General features: G+C 53.2%; 5 protein-coding genes across 5 annotated transcripts; 4 read left to right on the top strand and 1 right to left on the bottom strand.

Moving 5' to 3' along the window:
* The first annotated feature begins 3,369 nt into the window (after window positions 1–3,369).
* On the top strand, window positions 3,370–4,260 carry LOC146771186 (histone H1.3-like). The gene has a single exon (XM_085640311.1). The coding sequence runs from the start codon at window positions 3,600–3,602 to the stop codon at window positions 4,248–4,250; it is 651 nt and encodes a 216-aa protein (XP_085496437.1). The 5' UTR covers window positions 3,370–3,599; the 3' UTR covers window positions 4,251–4,260.
* A 327-nt stretch (window positions 4,261–4,587) lies between these two features.
* LOC146771185 (histone H3-like) lies at window positions 4,588–5,482 on the top strand. The gene has a single exon (XM_085640310.1). The coding sequence runs from the start codon at window positions 4,744–4,746 to the stop codon at window positions 5,428–5,430; it is 687 nt and encodes a 228-aa protein (XP_085496436.1). The 5' UTR covers window positions 4,588–4,743; the 3' UTR covers window positions 5,431–5,482.
* Window positions 5,483–5,761: 279 nt separating this feature from the next.
* On the bottom strand, window positions 5,762–6,554 carry LOC146771184 (histone H2B 1.2-like). Its single transcript, XM_085640313.1, has one exon. It carries the CDS (start codon window positions 6,515–6,517, stop codon window positions 6,137–6,139), a length of 381 nt encoding a protein of 126 aa, XP_085496439.1. The 5' UTR covers window positions 6,518–6,554; the 3' UTR covers window positions 5,762–6,136.
* A 111-nt stretch (window positions 6,555–6,665) lies between these two features.
* On the top strand, window positions 6,666–8,330 carry LOC146771182 (histone H2A type 2-C-like). The gene has a single exon (XM_085640312.1). The coding sequence runs from the start codon at window positions 6,847–6,849 to the stop codon at window positions 7,243–7,245; it is 399 nt and encodes a 132-aa protein (XP_085496438.1). The 5' UTR covers window positions 6,666–6,846; the 3' UTR covers window positions 7,246–8,330.
* Window positions 7,963–8,262, top strand: LOC146771183 (histone H4-like). Its single transcript, XM_085640318.1, has one exon. The coding sequence runs from the start codon at window positions 7,963–7,965 to the stop codon at window positions 8,260–8,262; it is 300 nt and encodes a 99-aa protein (XP_085496444.1).
* Window positions 8,331–16,027: the final 7,697 nt, after the last annotated feature.

The raw sequence follows: 16,027 nt of genomic DNA, 5'->3' as shown, positions 1-16,027 counted from the left end.
AGGTGTTAGGCTTCAAGGGGATGAAGTCGCACCTTCTACCCAGGGTCATGGAGCTCCGCGCAGGGTAAGATTTCAAGCTTCACCCCAGGCTGGAGGAGTGAAAATAAAACCCTTCACACACTCAGGAAAGTGTATTTAACTCCTTTACAGTATCAGAATAAGGCCTGCAAGGCCTTGGGCCTACTTCCAGCCTCCTGGCACCAGTTTTACTGATACTTGTGACATTTGCAGGTGTTAGGCTTCAAGGGGATGAAGTCGCACCTTCTACCCAGGGTTATGGAACTCCGCGCAGGGTGAGATTTCAGGGTTCACCCCTGGATGGAAGTGTGAGAATAAAACACTTCACATACTCAGGAAAGTGTATTTAGCTGCTTTACAGTATCAGAATAAGGCCTGCACGGCCTTGGGCCTACTTCCAGCCTCCTGGCACCAGTTTTACTGATACTTGTGACATTTGCAGGTCTTAGGCTTCAAGGGGATGAAGTCGCACCTTCTACCCAGGGTCATGGAGCTCCGCGCAGGGTAAGATTTCAGGCTTCACCCCAGGCTGGAGGAGTGAAAATAAAACACTTCACACACTCAGGAAAGTGTATTTAACTCCTTTACAGTATCAGAATAAGGCCTGCAAGGCCTTGGGCCTACTTCCAGCCTCCTGGCACCAGTTTTACTGATACTTGTGACATTTGCAGGTGTTAGGCTTCAAGGGGATGAAGTCGCACCTTCTACCCAGGGTCATGGAGCTCCGCGCAGGGTAAGATTTCAGGCTTCACCCCTGGCTGGAGGACTGAAAATAAAACACTTCACACACTCAGGAAAGTGTATTTAACTCATTTACAGTATCAGAATAAGGCCTGCAAGGCCTTGGGCCTACTTCCAGCCTCCTGGCACCAGTTTTACTGAAAGTTGTGACATTTGCAGGTGTTAGGCTTCAAGGGGATGAAGTCGCACCTTCTACCCAGGGTTATGGAACTCCGCGCAGGGTGAGATTTCAGGGTTCACCCCTGGATGGAAGTGTGAGAATAAAACACTTCACATACTCAGGAAAGTGTATTTAGCTGCTTTACAGTATCAGAATAAGGCCTGCAAGGCCTTGGGCCTACTTCCAGCCTCCTGGCACCAGTTTTACTGATACTTGTGACATTTGCAGGTCTTAGGCTTCAAGGGGATGAAGTCGCACCTTCTACCCAGGGTCATGGAGCTCCGCGCAGGGTAAGATTTCAGGCTTCACCCCAGGCTGGAGGAGTGAAAATAAAACACTTCACACACTCAGGAAAGTGTATTTAACTCCTTTACAGTATCAGAATAAGGCCTGCAAGGCCTTGGGCCTACTTCCAGCCTCCTGGCACCAGTTTTACTGATACTTGTGACATTTGCAGGTGTTAGGCTTCAAGGGGATGAAGTCGCACCTTCTACCCAGGGTTATGGAACTCCGCGCAGGGTGAGATTTCAGGGTTCACCCCTGGATGGAAGTGTGAGAATAAAACACTTCACATACTCAGGAAAGTGTATTTAACTCCTTTACAGTATCAGAACAAGGCCTGCCAGGCCATGGGTGTGTTTCCAGCCTCCAGGCACCAGTTTTACTGATACTTGTGACACTTGGAGGTGTCAAGCTTCAAGGGAACAAAGTCAAACCTTCTACCCAGGGTTATGGAGCTCCGCGCAGGATACGATTTCAGGTTTCACCCCTGGCTGCAGGTGTGAAAACAAAACACTTCACATACTCAGTAAAGTGTATTTAACCCCTTTACAGTATCAGAAAAAGGCCTGCAAGGCCTTGGGCCTACTTCCAGCCTCCTGGCACCAGTTGTACTGATACTTGTGACATTTGCAGGTGTTAGGCTTCAAGGGGACGAAGTCGCACCTTCTACCCAGGGTTATGGAGCTCCGCCCAGGGTAAGATTTCAGGTTTCACCCCTGGCTGCAGGTGTGAAAACAAAACACTTCACATACTCAGGAAAGTGTATTTAGCTCCTTTACAGTATCAGAATAAGGCCTGCAAGGCCTTGGGCCTACTTCCAGCCTCCTGGCACCAGTTTTACTGATACTTGTGACATTTGTAGGTGTTAGGCTTCAAGGGGATGAAGTCGCACCTTCTACCCAGGGTTATGGAACTCCGCGCAGGGTGAGATTTCAGGGTTCACCCCTGGCTGGAGGTGTGACTATGTGGATTGTTTTGTTTTCACACCTCCAGCCAGGGGTGAACCCTGAAATCTCACCCTGCGCGGAGCTCCATAACCCTGGGTAGAAGGTGCGACTTCATCCCCTTTAAGCTGTAAACCTCCAAATGTCACACATTTTACTAAAACATGTACCTGGAAGCTAGGGATGGGCCGGAGATCCTGAAGGCTAAGATATGATACTGTGAATGGTGTTCATGTACGTTCTGGACTATGGGAAGTGTTTTGTTTCCTTCCCCTACCTCCATCCAAATTAGCAGCAGGCCTCGATCAGGCTACAGGGCGCAGAATATGATTTCTGGTCTCAGGTCTCCCTCGTGACATACCATTGGATTCAGGAGTGGTCCCCACTCCAGCGATAGGGCTGAGTAGAACAGTGGTAGTCACAGGCCTCACTCTGTACTGTACTATTCAGTTCCGCAGTGGGCCTCCCCCGGTCATAGGCTCAGCGTCTGACATACAGTAACTCACTCTGTCTACAGATGTCACCTCAGACGTACACCTAGCTCCAGCTGTAAAAATCAGCTCAGCAGAGTGCCTCCATGCCGGTACTGGGGTCACCATTTCAGGTGCATTCACACCCTCTGCTCTCACTTGGGGTGTCTTTAAACATGTAGGCCTAACTCGGCCGCCTTCCTTCATTGTGTCACTGTGTATTTATTGTATTGAGTCTGGCTCGGCGCTCGGCAGTGAATGCCCTCTGCCTGCATGTGAAGCTGCCAGCACACGGCCGCCTGGTGATGCGTGCGAGGCTGGAGCCAGGGCCGTGCCCCGCTGCTTGTAAGCCCCGAGCCGAGGGTGCCACAGCCGAGGGTGCAGGCGCGCGGGGAGGGCCCCCTGGCCCCCGGGCCGGGGGCTCCCTGGCATTGTTTCCACCGCGCGCTCGGCCGGCGGAGCCCTGTGTTACTTTGGCCCGTTCCAGAACGCGCTCCCCGCGGCCCCCGCAGCCCCACTGTGACGCCACAGGGCCCGCTCCCTGCAGGAGCCCCCTCCCTCCCGCGGGCCGCCGCTCCCGGCCGCAGGAGTCGAGAGTGGACCGGGGAAAAGGGGCCCGGAGCCCGGGATTTCAGGCATGGAGGCGCCCGCCGTCGGGGGAGCGCCGAGTCTCCCCGCGGATCACAAGCCAGGGACGAGGGGTGGATCCGAAACGGGGGCAGGCGCGGGAGAGGGCCGAAGCTGGGCTCCTGGTCATGTATGCGTGGAAGCGCGTGTTTAACTGATTGTGTTTTAAAACGTGGATAATCCGAAGGTAGGAAACACAAAAGTCAGCTGGGAGCAGAGAGCCGAGTGTGCCTCGCACAGCCCTGTCTGCTCGGGACCAATCAGAGGCCGGCTCCTCCCTGTATATAATCACGGGGCTCGGGTCTGGGAGGGACATTTCTTTTCAGTGACAGCGCCCGCGCCGAGACTCGCATTACAATGGCCGAAACCGCTCCAGCCGCCGCGGCGCCTCCCGCTGAGGTCGCCCCCAAGAAAAAGCAGCAGAAGAAGACAGCGGGGGCCTCGAAGGCCAAGAAGCCTTCCGGCCCCAGCGTGGCCGATCTGATCCTGAAGGTGGTGACCGCCTCTGCCGAGAGGAAGGGAGTCTCCCTGTCGGCCATGAAGAAGGGGCTGGTCGCCGAGGGCTACGATGTGGACAAGAACAAGAGCCGGGTCAAGGCCTCCGTCAAGAGCCTGGTCAGCAAAGGCGCCCTGGCCCAGCTGAAGGGCACCGGGGCCTCCGGATCCTTCAAGGTGAACAAGAAGCAGCTGGAGGGCAAGAAGGCGGCCAAGAAGGCGGCCGCCAAGACCAAGAAACCAGCGGCCAAGAAAGCTGCCCCAGCCGCCAAGAAGCCCAAAAAGGCTCCCGCGGGGGTCAAGAAGAGCCCGAAGAAGGTCAAGAAGCCAGCGGCAGCAAAGAGCCCCAAGAAGCCCAAGGCTGCCCCCGCCAAGAAGGCTGCCAAGAGCCCAGCGAAAGCCAAGGCGGCGAAGCCCAAAGTGGCCAAGAAAAGCCCTGCCAAGGTAGTCAAACCCAAGGCAGCCAAGCCCAAAGCAGCCAAGCCCAAGAAGGCAGCGCCCAAGAAGAAGTAAGGGCTTGCACCGAGACACTGCAAACACAACGGCTCTTTTAAGAGCCATCCACCCGGTCCAGAAGAGAGCTTGTTCGTCCCCACCCTTGCACCCCGCGTGCACACTTCTCTATGATAATAAACGGCACAGTAAATCCATAGCGCGCCTTTCCGCACGCGAGTGCCGTGTGTGATCTTGGTCATATGAAAGGCTCTTTTGGTGTTGCGTGGATTGGAATCTTTATAACAAAGAAAGAAGGGGGTCTGGGAGTTATTAGACCTCAGTTCATAATAAATGTGAGATAACGTGTGCCTTGGTGCTTTCACTGTAACCGGGCAGACTCGAAGTGGTGTCTGCATAAAGCAGACGATTGTGAAAGTGAAATCGAGCGCAGTTAACGGCGGCGTGTTCCAGGGTGACCAAGGGCGGTACACTTATAACATCCTGGGCTGCTCGCCCAGTTGACCAGGGTCGAGAAGGGGGGCGAGGGGTTCGTGTGACTACAAATGAATGGATGGACACTGAGACAAAGGCTGACCGAAGCGCCGGCTTCGGCTCCAACGTACATCATCCAATCCGGAGGGTTCCCTTTTCTCCACAGCTCATTGGAGAGACAGTCTGCAGCCTCAGGTTGAGTAGCCAATCGTTGCACACCGCGGGCTATTTTCGAACGTGGGGCGGGAGCTTCAGCCAACCAGAGCAGCCCTCCGTCTTCGAGTGCATAAATAGGGCTCTTGCCTGCTTGAACGCCATTCTTCCTCGCTCGTCGTTGAAAGAGACCGCTCCCGCCATGGCCCGCACCAAGCAGACAGCCCGCAAGTCCACCGGCGGCAAAGCGCCTCGCAAGCAGCTGGCCACCAAGGCTGCCCGCAAGAGCGCGCCTGCCACCGGCGGCGTCAAGAAGCCTCACCGCTACCGACCGGGCACCGTGGCTCTCCGCGAGATCCGCCGCTACCAGAAGTCCACCGAGCTCCTCATCCGCAAGCTGCCGTTCCAGCGCTTGGTGAGGGAGATCGCCCAGGACTTCAAGACCGACCTGCGCTTCCAGAGCTCCGCCGTCATGGCCCTGCAGGAGGCCAGCGAGGCCTACCTGGTCGGGCTCTTCGAGGACACCAACCTGTGCGCCATCCACGCCAAGAGGGTGACCATCATGCCCAAGGACATCCAGCTGGCCCGTCGTATCCGAGGCGAGAGGGCCTAAGGAGGCACACCGACCCGATCAACCACCACAACGGCTCTTTTAAGGGCCACCACCCTGTCACCTACGAGCTTCTCTTGTCTGCCATGGCATGTTCTACAGGTTAGGGTGGGTTGGCTGGGAGTACCACGAGTACTGGGTAACTTATACCGGCGCAGGGAAACCAGAGCACTCCGTGTTCACAGTGCACGGCCACCTCTTCAATTAATAAAGAGCTTTGTTTGGGTAGAGGGTCGTGTTGGGATCCGCTGGTCACAAGCCAGCGCTGTGGGGCATCTGTGCTCCCGGTACATCGGGTTCATGTCTCCGATTTCGGGAGCCGTTGCCCTTGGTCTTACAGTACAAACAGAACGTGGCCCCACGCACACACTTAAAACTGGTCACCCGAAACATGGAAAACAATAAGCCCGGGGGCAACCGTGCGAGTTCCGCGCGGGCTTTATTTAACGTCACCGTTACATTACAGAGCTTGTGTGACACTTGGTCCCAAAGAGGGCTCATTCATATAAACATGTTTATTAAAACGGGTTGCCCGCTCCATCGTCCCTCGGTCTGCAGCAAGCCCCGTGAAAGCAGGTCTTGTGCGCTCAAAATTACCGTTTAAAACACTTTTTTCTCCGGTCATAAATGAAGCACATTAGCTCTTAGGGGAGGACGTGAGTGGCCCTTAAAAGAGCCGTTGTGTTCGTTGGGGATACGCCTCGAAGCCTTACTTGGCGCTGGTGTACTTGGTGACGGCCTTGGTGCCCTCGGACACGGCGTGCTTGGCCAGCTCTCCGGGCAGCAGCAGACGCACTGCGGTCTGGATCTCCCGGGAGGTGATGGTGCGCCGCGAGTTGTAGTGGGCCAGGCGGGAAGCTTCCCCGGCGATGCGCTCGAAGATGTCGTTCACGAAGGAGTTCATGATGCCCATGGCCTTGGAGGAGATGCCGGTGTCCGGGTGCACCTGCTTCATCACTTTGTAAATGTAGATGGCATAGCTTTCCTTCCTGCTCCTCTTGCGCTTCTTCCCGTCCTTCTTGGGCGGCTTGGAGAGCGCTTTCTTGGAGCCCTTCTTGGGAGCCGGCGCGGACTTGGCTGGTTCAGGCATGGTCGACAATCTGCACCGCTTCCTGTGGAGCCGAGAGAAATAAGGCAGACGTGCCCGGCACTTGTATTTATAGGCTGGGCGTGTAAAGTAGCTGCTTCTCTGCTCTCCCTTCTCATTGGCAGGCAAAGGCAAGCCCCCCACCTCCTAGTGTACTGCGGTTCTGGGACTCTGATTGGTGAAACAGAAGCCCTCCTCCCTCCAATGAGAAGTACTATCAGCGCCTAGCTGTCAACCAATCAGACGCACCCGAAGTCTTTATATCGCCGGAGTCCCGCAGAACAGCAGTATCATTCTCTCTGTTGTGTGAGTGAGCCCCTGCATCGATCGCCATGTCTGGACGCGGAAAGCAAGGAGGAAAGGCCCGCGCTAAGGCCAAGACACGCTCTTCAAGAGCCGGGCTCCAGTTCCCCGTGGGCCGTGTGCACAGGCTGCTCCGGAAGGGAAGCTACGCCGAGAGGGTGGGCGCCGGTGCCCCAGTCTATCTGGCTGCAGTCCTGGAGTACCTGACCGCTGAGATCCTGGAGCTGGCCGGCAACGCGGCCCGGGACAACAAGAAGACCCGCATCATCCCCAGACACCTCCAGCTGGCCATCCGCAACGACGAGGAGCTGAACAAGCTGCTGGGCCGAGTCACCATCGCCCAGGGAGGAGTCCTGCCCAACATCCAGGCCGTGCTGCTGCCCAAGAAAACCGAGAGCCACAAGGCAGGGGGCAAAGCAAGCAAGTAAAGGCCCGCAGACCACCGTGGAAACACACCCTAAACACAAAGGCTCTTTTCAGGGCCAACCACAGACTCCATCAAAGAGCGTGTCCGTGCCAAGATGTTACTCTGGCGGCTTCATAGTTGCGGCAGCGCCCGCACCGTCGCTACATAGGAGGGCATGCCCAAGCCCTCTGACGTACACATAAATGTCACCCCCGTCCCAAAACCTAGCTTGAGGCCGACAATAATGTTTTTGTTAAAAAAAATAAATTTTTATAGGGGCAGATTACAGACTTGCCACAACCGGGCGTGACATGTGGACAGTGTTACGGGGTTGCAGGCGGCCGCACACAGCGGGGTGGTGCCGGTGAGGCCGTTAATGTGATGGCTCCATTAGAACATTTCAGAGCCTTATGTTCATAGTGGGAACGGGCACCGAGCGCCAGGGTCAGGCGGGCCGCGGTGACGAGTGGGGGCCGGGAAGGGAGGCGTGTGTGTGTGCTTGACTGTGATCCGTGCCCCGGCGGCAGCTGCTGAGCCCACGACAAAGAGGCGGCTGGGAGCGCGCTCTTTTTCAAACGGCAACGGCCGCTCCCTGCCGGGGCCGGGCTCCCTCTCGCCTTCCGTTCAGTCACGTGGGCGGCTTGATGCGCCCTAGCTGGTCCGCCGCAGCTCCTCTATATAAGCAGCCGCCGCTGGCCTCGCCCTCAGTTCTGCTCAGTCACAGCACCGACAGGAGAACATGTCTGGACGCGGCAAAGGAGGGAAGGGGCTCGGCAAGAGGCACCGCAAGGTGCTCCGGGACAACATCCAGGGCATCACCAAGCCGGCCATCCGCCGCCTGGCGCGCCGTGGCGGGGTCAAGCGCATCTCCGGCCTCATCTACGAGGAGACCCGCGGGGTGCTGAAGGTTTTCCTGGAGAACGTGATCCGGGACGCCGTCACCTACACCGAGCACGCCAAGAGGAAGACCGTCACCGCCATGGATGTGGTCTACGCCCTGAAGCGCCAGGGCCGCACCCTCTACGGATTCGGCGGTTAAACACTCGGCTTGCCCACGGAGAAAAACACAAAACACCACAACCCAAAGGCTCTTTTAAGAGCCGACCACGATGTCATGGGAGAGCTGTGTCTATGCGCTAGGGTTCCCGCAGGGCTGCTTTCTAGGCCCACAGCCGGTCGGGTGAGGGGGGGGCACCAGGGGGATTTCGCTGCAATGCAAGGCACTGTCCCGGGGCCAGGGCGCCTTCCTGGAGCCCCGGCATGGGGGGGTCCAGGGGCGCGTTCATCCCAGTCCAGCCCACGGGGGTCCTGATGCCCTGTACTGGCGACCTAAGGCGGGTATAGCCCGGCCCAGGGGCCCGCCATCCTGGAGCCTTGTACTGGCGACCTAAGGCGGGTATAGCCCGGCCCAGGGGCCCGCCATCCTGGAGCCTTGTACTGGGGAGATAAGGCGGGTATAGCCGGGCCCAGGGGCCCGCCATCCTGGAGCCTTGCACTGGGGACATAAGGCGGGTATAGCCCGGCCCGGGGGCCCGCCATCCTGGATCCCTGGACTGGGGACCCAAGGCGAGTTTGGCCCGGCCCAGCTCAGTGTCGGCCATTCCCCTCGACTATTAAGCCCCCACGTAGTGGGGGCTTACAGAACACGGATGAGGGACAAAGGGTAGAGTTGGCGGCGCCGGGCGCGCCGCCGGCCATCTGGTCGCCGGGTTGCGCGACCAGATGGCCGGGCGGCGGAACGGCCGCGCTAACTCTAACTTTTGTCTCCCACTCGGGCGCTGTAAGCCCCCACTTCGTGGGGGCTTAATAGTCGGTAAGATAGAGTTCCCATGCAGGCCCATGGGGTGTGGGATCCTAATTTTTTTTTGTGAACGATCGTGACCGATTTCGGGGCCTTTAAGCACCTGTTTTAGTACTTTTTTTTATTTATTTATTATTTTGGTTCAAGGGGACCATGGCACTACTTTTACCCAGGGCAATGGAGCTCCGCTTCGGGTAACATTTCAGGTTTTCCCCCTTAGCCAGAGATAGGCCCACAAAAAAAAAAAAAAAAAAAAAATTGCAATAATAATATAATACATACATATTTTTTAAATATTTTTTTTTTCGCCCAAAAATGAAATAAAGTCCTTCACAGTATCTGGTCCATTTTATTAGCCTCCAGTCATCCCTTTAACAATGTTTAATAAAAAAATAACAAAAATGTACTAAAATTTTAGGTCCAAGGGAACAAAGTCACTTTTTCAACCCAGGGCTATGGAGCTTCGATTGGGGTAATATTTCAGGATTTACCCCTCGGATGGAGGTGGGAAAAAAAACTTCACTCAAAAGGTACACAAAGCCCTTTACATTATCAGATCCAAGACTTCAGTGTCTCGGGCCCATTTCTAGCCTCCAGGCGCTTGTTTTATTCTTTATATGACATTTTGAAATTTACAGGTTTAAGGGGACACAGTATCTCCTTCTACCCAGGGCTATGGAGCTCCGCGCAGGGTAAGATTTCAGGTTTCGCCCCTGGCTGGAGGTGTGAAAATAAAACACTTCACATGCTCAGGAAAGTTTATTTCACTCATTTACAGTATCAGAACAAGGCCTGCAAGGCCTTGGGTATGTTTCCAGCCTCAAGGCACCAGTTGTACTGATACTTGTGACACTGGGAGATGTCATGCTTCAAGGGGATGAAGTCGCACCTTCTACCCAGGGTCATGGAGCTCCGCGCAGGATAAGATTTCAGGGTTCACCCCAGGCTTGAGCTGTGAAGATAAAACACTTCACATACTCAGGAAAGTGTATTTAGCTGCTTTACAGTATCAGAATAAGGCCTGCAAGGCCTTGGGCCTACTTCCAGCCTCCTGGAACCAGTTTTACTGATACTTGTGACATTTGCAGGTGTTAGGCTTCAAGGGGATGAAGTCGCACCTTCCACCCAGGGTTATGGAACTCCGCGCAGGGTGAGATTTCAGGGTTCACCCCTGGATGGAAGTGTGAACATAAAACACTTCACATACTCAGGAAAGTGTATTTAGCTGCTTTACAGTATCAGAATAGGGCCTGCAAGGCCTTGGGTGTGTTTCCAGCCTCCTGGCACCAGTTTTACTGATACTTGTGACATTTAAAGGTGTAAGGCTTCAAGGGGATGAAGTCGCACCTTCTACCCAGGGTTATGGAGCTCTGCGCAGGGTGCGATGTCAGGGTTCACCCCTTGGCTGGAGGTGAGAAAATAAAACACTTCACATGCTCAGGAAAGTTTATTTCACTCATTTACAGTATCAGAACAAGGCCTGCAAGGCCGTGGGTATGTTTCCAGCCTCAAGGCACCAGTTGTACTGATACTTGTGACACTGGGAGATGTCATGCTTCAAGGGGATGAAGTCGCACCTTCCACCCAGGGTTATGGAACTCCGCGCAGGGTGAGATTTCAGGGTTCACCCCTGGATGGAAGTGTGAACATAAAACACTTCACATACTCAGGAAAGTGTATTTAGCTGCTTTACAGTATCAGAATAGGGCCTGCAAGGCCTTGGGTGTGTTTCCAGCCTCCTGGCACCAGTTTTACTGATACTTGTGACATTTAAAGGTGTTAGGCTTCAAGGGGATGAAGTCGCACCTTCTACCCAGGGTTATGGAGCTCTGCGCAGGGTGCGATGTCAGGGTTCACCCCTTGGCTGGAGGTGAGAAAATAAAACACTTCACATGCTCAGGAAAGTTTATTTAACTCCTTTACAGTATCAGAATAAGGCCTGCAAGGCCTTGGGCCTACTTCCAGCCTCCTGGCACCAGTTTTACTGATACTTGTGACATTTGCAGGTGTTAGGCATCAAGGGGATGAAGTCGCACCTTCTACCCAGGGTCATGGAGCTCCGCGCAGGGTAAGATTTCAGGCTTCACCCCAGGCTGGAGGAGTGAAAATAAAACACTTCACACACTCAGGAAAGTGTATTTAACTCCTTTACAGTATCAGAATAAGGCCTGCAAGGCCTTGGGCCTACTTCCAGCCTCCTGGCACCAGTTTTACTGATACTTGTGACATTTGCAGGTGTTCGGCTTCAAGGGGATGAAGTCGCACCTTCTACCCAGGGTCATGGAGCTCCGCGCAGGGTAAGATTTCAGGCTTCACCCCTGGCTGCAGGTGTGAAAATAAAACACTTCACATACTCAGGAAAGTGTATTTAGCTCCTTTACAGTATCAGAATAGGGCCTGCAAGGCCTTGGGCCTACTTCCAGCCTCCTGGAACCAGTTTTACTGATACTTGTGACATTTGCAGGTGTTAGGCTTCAAGGGGATGAAGCCGCACCTTCTACCCAGGTTTATGGAGCTCCGCGCAGGGTAAGATTTCAGGGTTCACCCCTGGCTGGAGGTGTGAAAATAAAACACTTCTCATACTCAGGAAAGTGTATTTAACTCCTTTACAGTATCAGAACAAGGCCTGCAAGGCCTTGGGCCTACTTCCAGCCTCCTGGCACCAGTTTTACTGATACTTGTGACATTTGCAGGTGTTAGGCTTCAAGGGGATGAAGTTGCACCTTCTACCCAGGGTTATGGAACTCCGCGCAGGGTGAGATTTCAGGGTTCACCCCTGGATGGAAGTGTGAGAATAAAACACTTCACATACTCAGGAAAGTATATTTAGCTGCTTTACAGTATCAGAATAAGGCCTGCAAGGCCTTGGGCCTACTTCCAGCCTCTTGGCACCAGTTTTACTGATACTTGTGACATTTGCAGGTGTTAGGCTTCAAGGGGATGAAGTCGCACCTTCTACCCAGGGTTATGGAGCTCCGCGCAGGGTGAGATTTCAGGGTTCACCCCTGGATGGAAGTGTGAACATAAAACACTTCACATACTCAGGAAAGTGTATTTAGCTGCTTTACAGTATCAGAATAAGGCCTGCAAGGCCTTGGGCCTACTTCCAGCCTCCTGGCACCAGTTTTACTGATACTTGTGACATTTGCAGGTGTTCGGCTTCAAGGGGATGAAGTCGCACCTTCTACCCAGGGTCATGGAGCTCCGCGCAGGGTAAGATTTCAGGCTTCACCCCTGGCTGCAGGTGTGAAAATAAAACACTTCACATACTCAGGAAAGTGTATTTAGCTCCTTTACAGTATCAGAATAGGGCCTGCAAGGCCTTGGGCCTACTTCCAGCCTCCTGGAACCAGTTTTACTGATACTTGTGACATTTGCAGGTGTTAGGCTTCAAGGGGATGAAGCCGCACCTTCTACCCAGGTTTATGGAGCTCCGCGCAGGGTAAGATTTCAGGGTTCACCCCTGGCTGGAGGTGTGAAAATAAAACACTTCTCATACTCAGGAAAGTGTATTTAACTCCTTTACAGTATCAGAACAAGGCCTGCAAGGCCTTGGGCCTACTTCCAGCCTCCTGGCACCAGTTTTACTGATACTTGTGACATTTGCAGGTGTTAGGCTTCAAGGGGATGAAGTTGCACCTTCTACCCAGGGTTATGGAACTCCGCGCAGGGTGAGATTTCAGGGTTCACCCCTGGATGGAAGTGTGAGAATAAAACACTTCACATACTCAGGAAAGTGTATTTAGCTGCTTTACAGTATCAGAATAAGGCCTGCAAGGCCTTGGGCCTACTTCCAGCCTCTTGGCACCAGTTTTACTGATACTTGTGACATTTGCAGGTGTTAGGCTTCAAGGGGATGAAGTCGCACCTTCTACCCAGGGTTATGGAGCTCCGCGCAGGGTGAGATTTCAGGGTTCACCCCTGGATGGAAGTGTGAACATAAAACACTTCACATACTCAGGAAAGTGTATTTAGCTGCTTTACAGTATCAGAATAAGGCCTGCAAGGCCTTGGGCCTACTTCCAGCCTCCTGGCACCAGTTTTACTGATACTTGTGACATTTGCAGGTGTTAGGCATCAAGGGGATGAAGTCGCACCTTCTACCCAGGGTCATGGAGCTCCGCGCAGGGTAAGATTTCAGGCTTCACCCCAGGCTGGAGGGGTGAAAATAAAACACTTCACACACTCAGGAAAGTGTATTTAACTCATTTACAGTATCAGAATAAGGCCTGCAAGGCCTTGGGCCTACTTCCAGCCTCCTGGCACCAGTTTTACGGATACTTGTGACATTTGCAGGTGTTAGGCTTCAAGGGGATGAAGTCGCACCTTCTACCCAGGGTTATGGAACTCCGCGCAGGGTGAGATTTCAGGGTTCACCCCTGGATGGAAGTGTGAACATAAAACACTTCACATACTCAGGAAAGTGTATTTAGCTGCTTTACAGTATCAGAATAAGGCCTGCAAGGCCTTGGGCCTACTTCCAGCCTCCTGGCACCAGTTTTACTGATACTTGTGACATTTGCAGGTGTTAGGCTTCAAGGGGATGAAGTCGCACCTTCTACCCAGGGTTATGGAACTCCGCGCAGGGTGAGATTTCAGGGTTCACCCCTGGATGGAAGTGTGAACATAAAACACTTCAAATACTCAGGAAAGTGTATTTAGCTACTTTACAGTATCAGAATAAGGCCTGCAAGGCCTTGGGCCTACTTCCAGCCTCCTGGCACCAGTTTTACTGATACTTGTGACATTTGTAGGTGTTAGGCTTCAAGGGCATGAAGTCGCACCTTCTACCCAGGGTCATGGAGCTCCGCGCAGGGTAAGATTTCAGGGTTCACCCCAGGCTGGAGGAGTGAAAATAAAACACTTCACACACTCAGGAAAGTGTATTTAACTCCTTTACAGTATCAGAATAAGGCCTGCAAGGCCTTGGGCCTACTTCCAGCCTCCTGGCACCAGTTTTACTGATACTTGTGACATTTGTAGGTGTTAGGCTTCAAGGGCATGAAGTCGCACCTTCTGCCCAGGGTCATGGAGCTCCACGCAGGGTAAGATTTCAGGGACCACCCCAGGCTTGAGCTGTGAAAATAAAACACTTCACATACTCAGGAAAGTGTATTTAGCTACTTTACAGTATCAGAATAAGGCCTGCAAGGCCTTGGGCCTACTTCCAGCATCCTGGCACCAGTTTTACTGATACTTGTGACATTTGTAGGTGTTAGGCTTCAAGGGGATGAAGTCGCACCTTCTACCCAGGGTCATGGAGCTCCGCGCAGGGTAAGATTTCAGGCTTCACCCCAGGCTGGAGGAGTGAAAATAAAACCCTTCACACACTCAGGAAAGTGTATTTAACTCCTTTACAGTATCAGAATAAGGCCTGCAAGGCCTTGGGCCTACTTCCAGCCTCCTGGCACCAGTTTTACTGATACGTGTGACATTTGCAGGTGTTAGGCTTCAAGGGGATGAAGTCGCACCTTCTACCCAGGGTTATGGAACTCCGCGCAGGGTGAGATTTCAGGGTTCACCCCTGGATGGAAGTGTGAGAATAAAACACTTCACATACTCAGGAACGTGTATTTAGCTGCTTTACAGCATCAGAATAAGGCCTGCAAGGCCTTGGGCCTACTTCCGGCCTCCTGGCACCAGTTTTACTGATACTTGTGACATTTGCAGGTGTTAGGCTTCAAGGGGATGAAGTCGCACCTTCTACCCAGGGTCATGGAGCTCCGCGCAGGGTAAGATTTCAAGCTTCACCCCAGGCTGGAGGAGTGAAAATAAAACCCTTCACACACTCAGGAAAGTGTATTTAACTCCTTTACAGTATCAGAATAAGGCCTGCAAGGCCTTGGGCCTACTTCCAGCCTCCTGGCACCAGTTTTACTGATACTTGTGACATTTGCAGGTGTTAGGCTTCAAGGGGATGAAGTCGCACCTTCTACCCAGGGTTATGGAACTCCGCGCAGGGTGAGATTTCAGGGTTCACCCCTGGATGGAAGTGTGAGAATAAAACACTTCACATACTCAGGAAAGTGTATTTAGCTGCTTTACAGTATCAGAATAAGGCCTGCACGGCCTTGGGCCTACTTCCAGCCTCCTGGCACCAGTTTTACTGATACTTGTGACATTTGCAGGTCTTAGGCTTCAAGGGGATGAAGTCGCACCTTCTACCCAGGGTCATGGAGCTCCGCGCAGGGTAAGATTTCAGGCTTCACCCCAGGCTGGAGGAGTGAAAATAAAACACTTCACACACTCAGGAAAGTGTATTTAACTCCTTTACAGTATCAGAATAAGGCCTGCAAGGCCTTGGGCCTACTTCCAGCCTCCTGGCACCAGTTTTACTGATACTTGTGACATTTGCAGGTGTTAGGCTTCAAGGGGATGAAGTCGCACCTTCTACCCAGGGTCATGGAGCTCCGCGCAGGGTAAGATTTCAGGCTTCACCCCTGGCTGGAGGACTGAAAATAAAACACTTCACACACTCAGGAAAGTGTATTTAACTCATTTACAGTATCAGAATAAGGCCTGCAAGGCCTTGGGCCTACTTCCAGCCTCCTGGCACCAGTTTTACTGAAAGTTGTGACATTTGCAGGTGTTAGGCTTCAAGGGGATGAAGTCGCACCTTCTACCCAGGGTTATGGAACTCCGTGCAGGGTGAGATTTCAGGGTTCACCCCTGGATGGAAGTGTGAGAATAAAACACTTCACATACTCAGGAAAGTGTATTTAGCTGCTTTACAGTATCAGAATAAGGCCTGCAAGGCCTTGGGCCTACTTCCAGCCTCCTGGCACCAGTTTTACTGATACTTGTGACATTTGCAGGTCTTAGGCTTCAAGGGGATGAAGTCGCACCTTCTACCCAGGGTCATGGAGCTCCGCGCAGGGTAAGATTTCAGGCTTCACCCCAGGCTGGAGGAGTGAAAATAAAACACTTCACACACTCAGGAAAGTGTATTTAACTCCTTTACAGTATCAGAATAAGGCCTGCAAGGCCTTGGGCCTACTTCCAG

This window comes from Triturus cristatus, unplaced genomic scaffold (assembly GCF_964204655.1).
Source record: "Triturus cristatus unplaced genomic scaffold, aTriCri1.1 SCAFFOLD_722, whole genome shotgun sequence".
Lineage (NCBI taxonomy): Eukaryota > Metazoa > Chordata > Amphibia > Caudata > Salamandridae > Triturus > Triturus cristatus.
Note: the sequence above shows the minus strand (reverse complement) of the source record. Positions and strands in the feature narration are given on the sequence as shown.

Excerpts from the sequence above, each read along its gene's own strand:
- LOC146771186 (XM_085640311.1), top strand. The coding sequence starts at position 3,600 with ATGGCCGAAACCGCTCCAGCCGCCGCGGCGCCTCCCGCTGAGGTCGCC.
- LOC146771185 (XM_085640310.1), top strand. The coding sequence starts at position 4,744 with ATGGACACTGAGACAAAGGCTGACCGAAGCGCCGGCTTCGGCTCCAAC.
- LOC146771184 (XM_085640313.1), bottom strand. The coding sequence starts at position 6,517 with ATGCCTGAACCAGCCAAGTCCGCGCCGGCTCCCAAGAAGGGCTCCAAG.
- LOC146771182 (XM_085640312.1), top strand. The coding sequence starts at position 6,847 with ATGTCTGGACGCGGAAAGCAAGGAGGAAAGGCCCGCGCTAAGGCCAAG.
- LOC146771183 (XM_085640318.1), top strand. The coding sequence starts at position 7,963 with ATGTCTGGACGCGGCAAAGGAGGGAAGGGGCTCGGCAAGAGGCACCGC.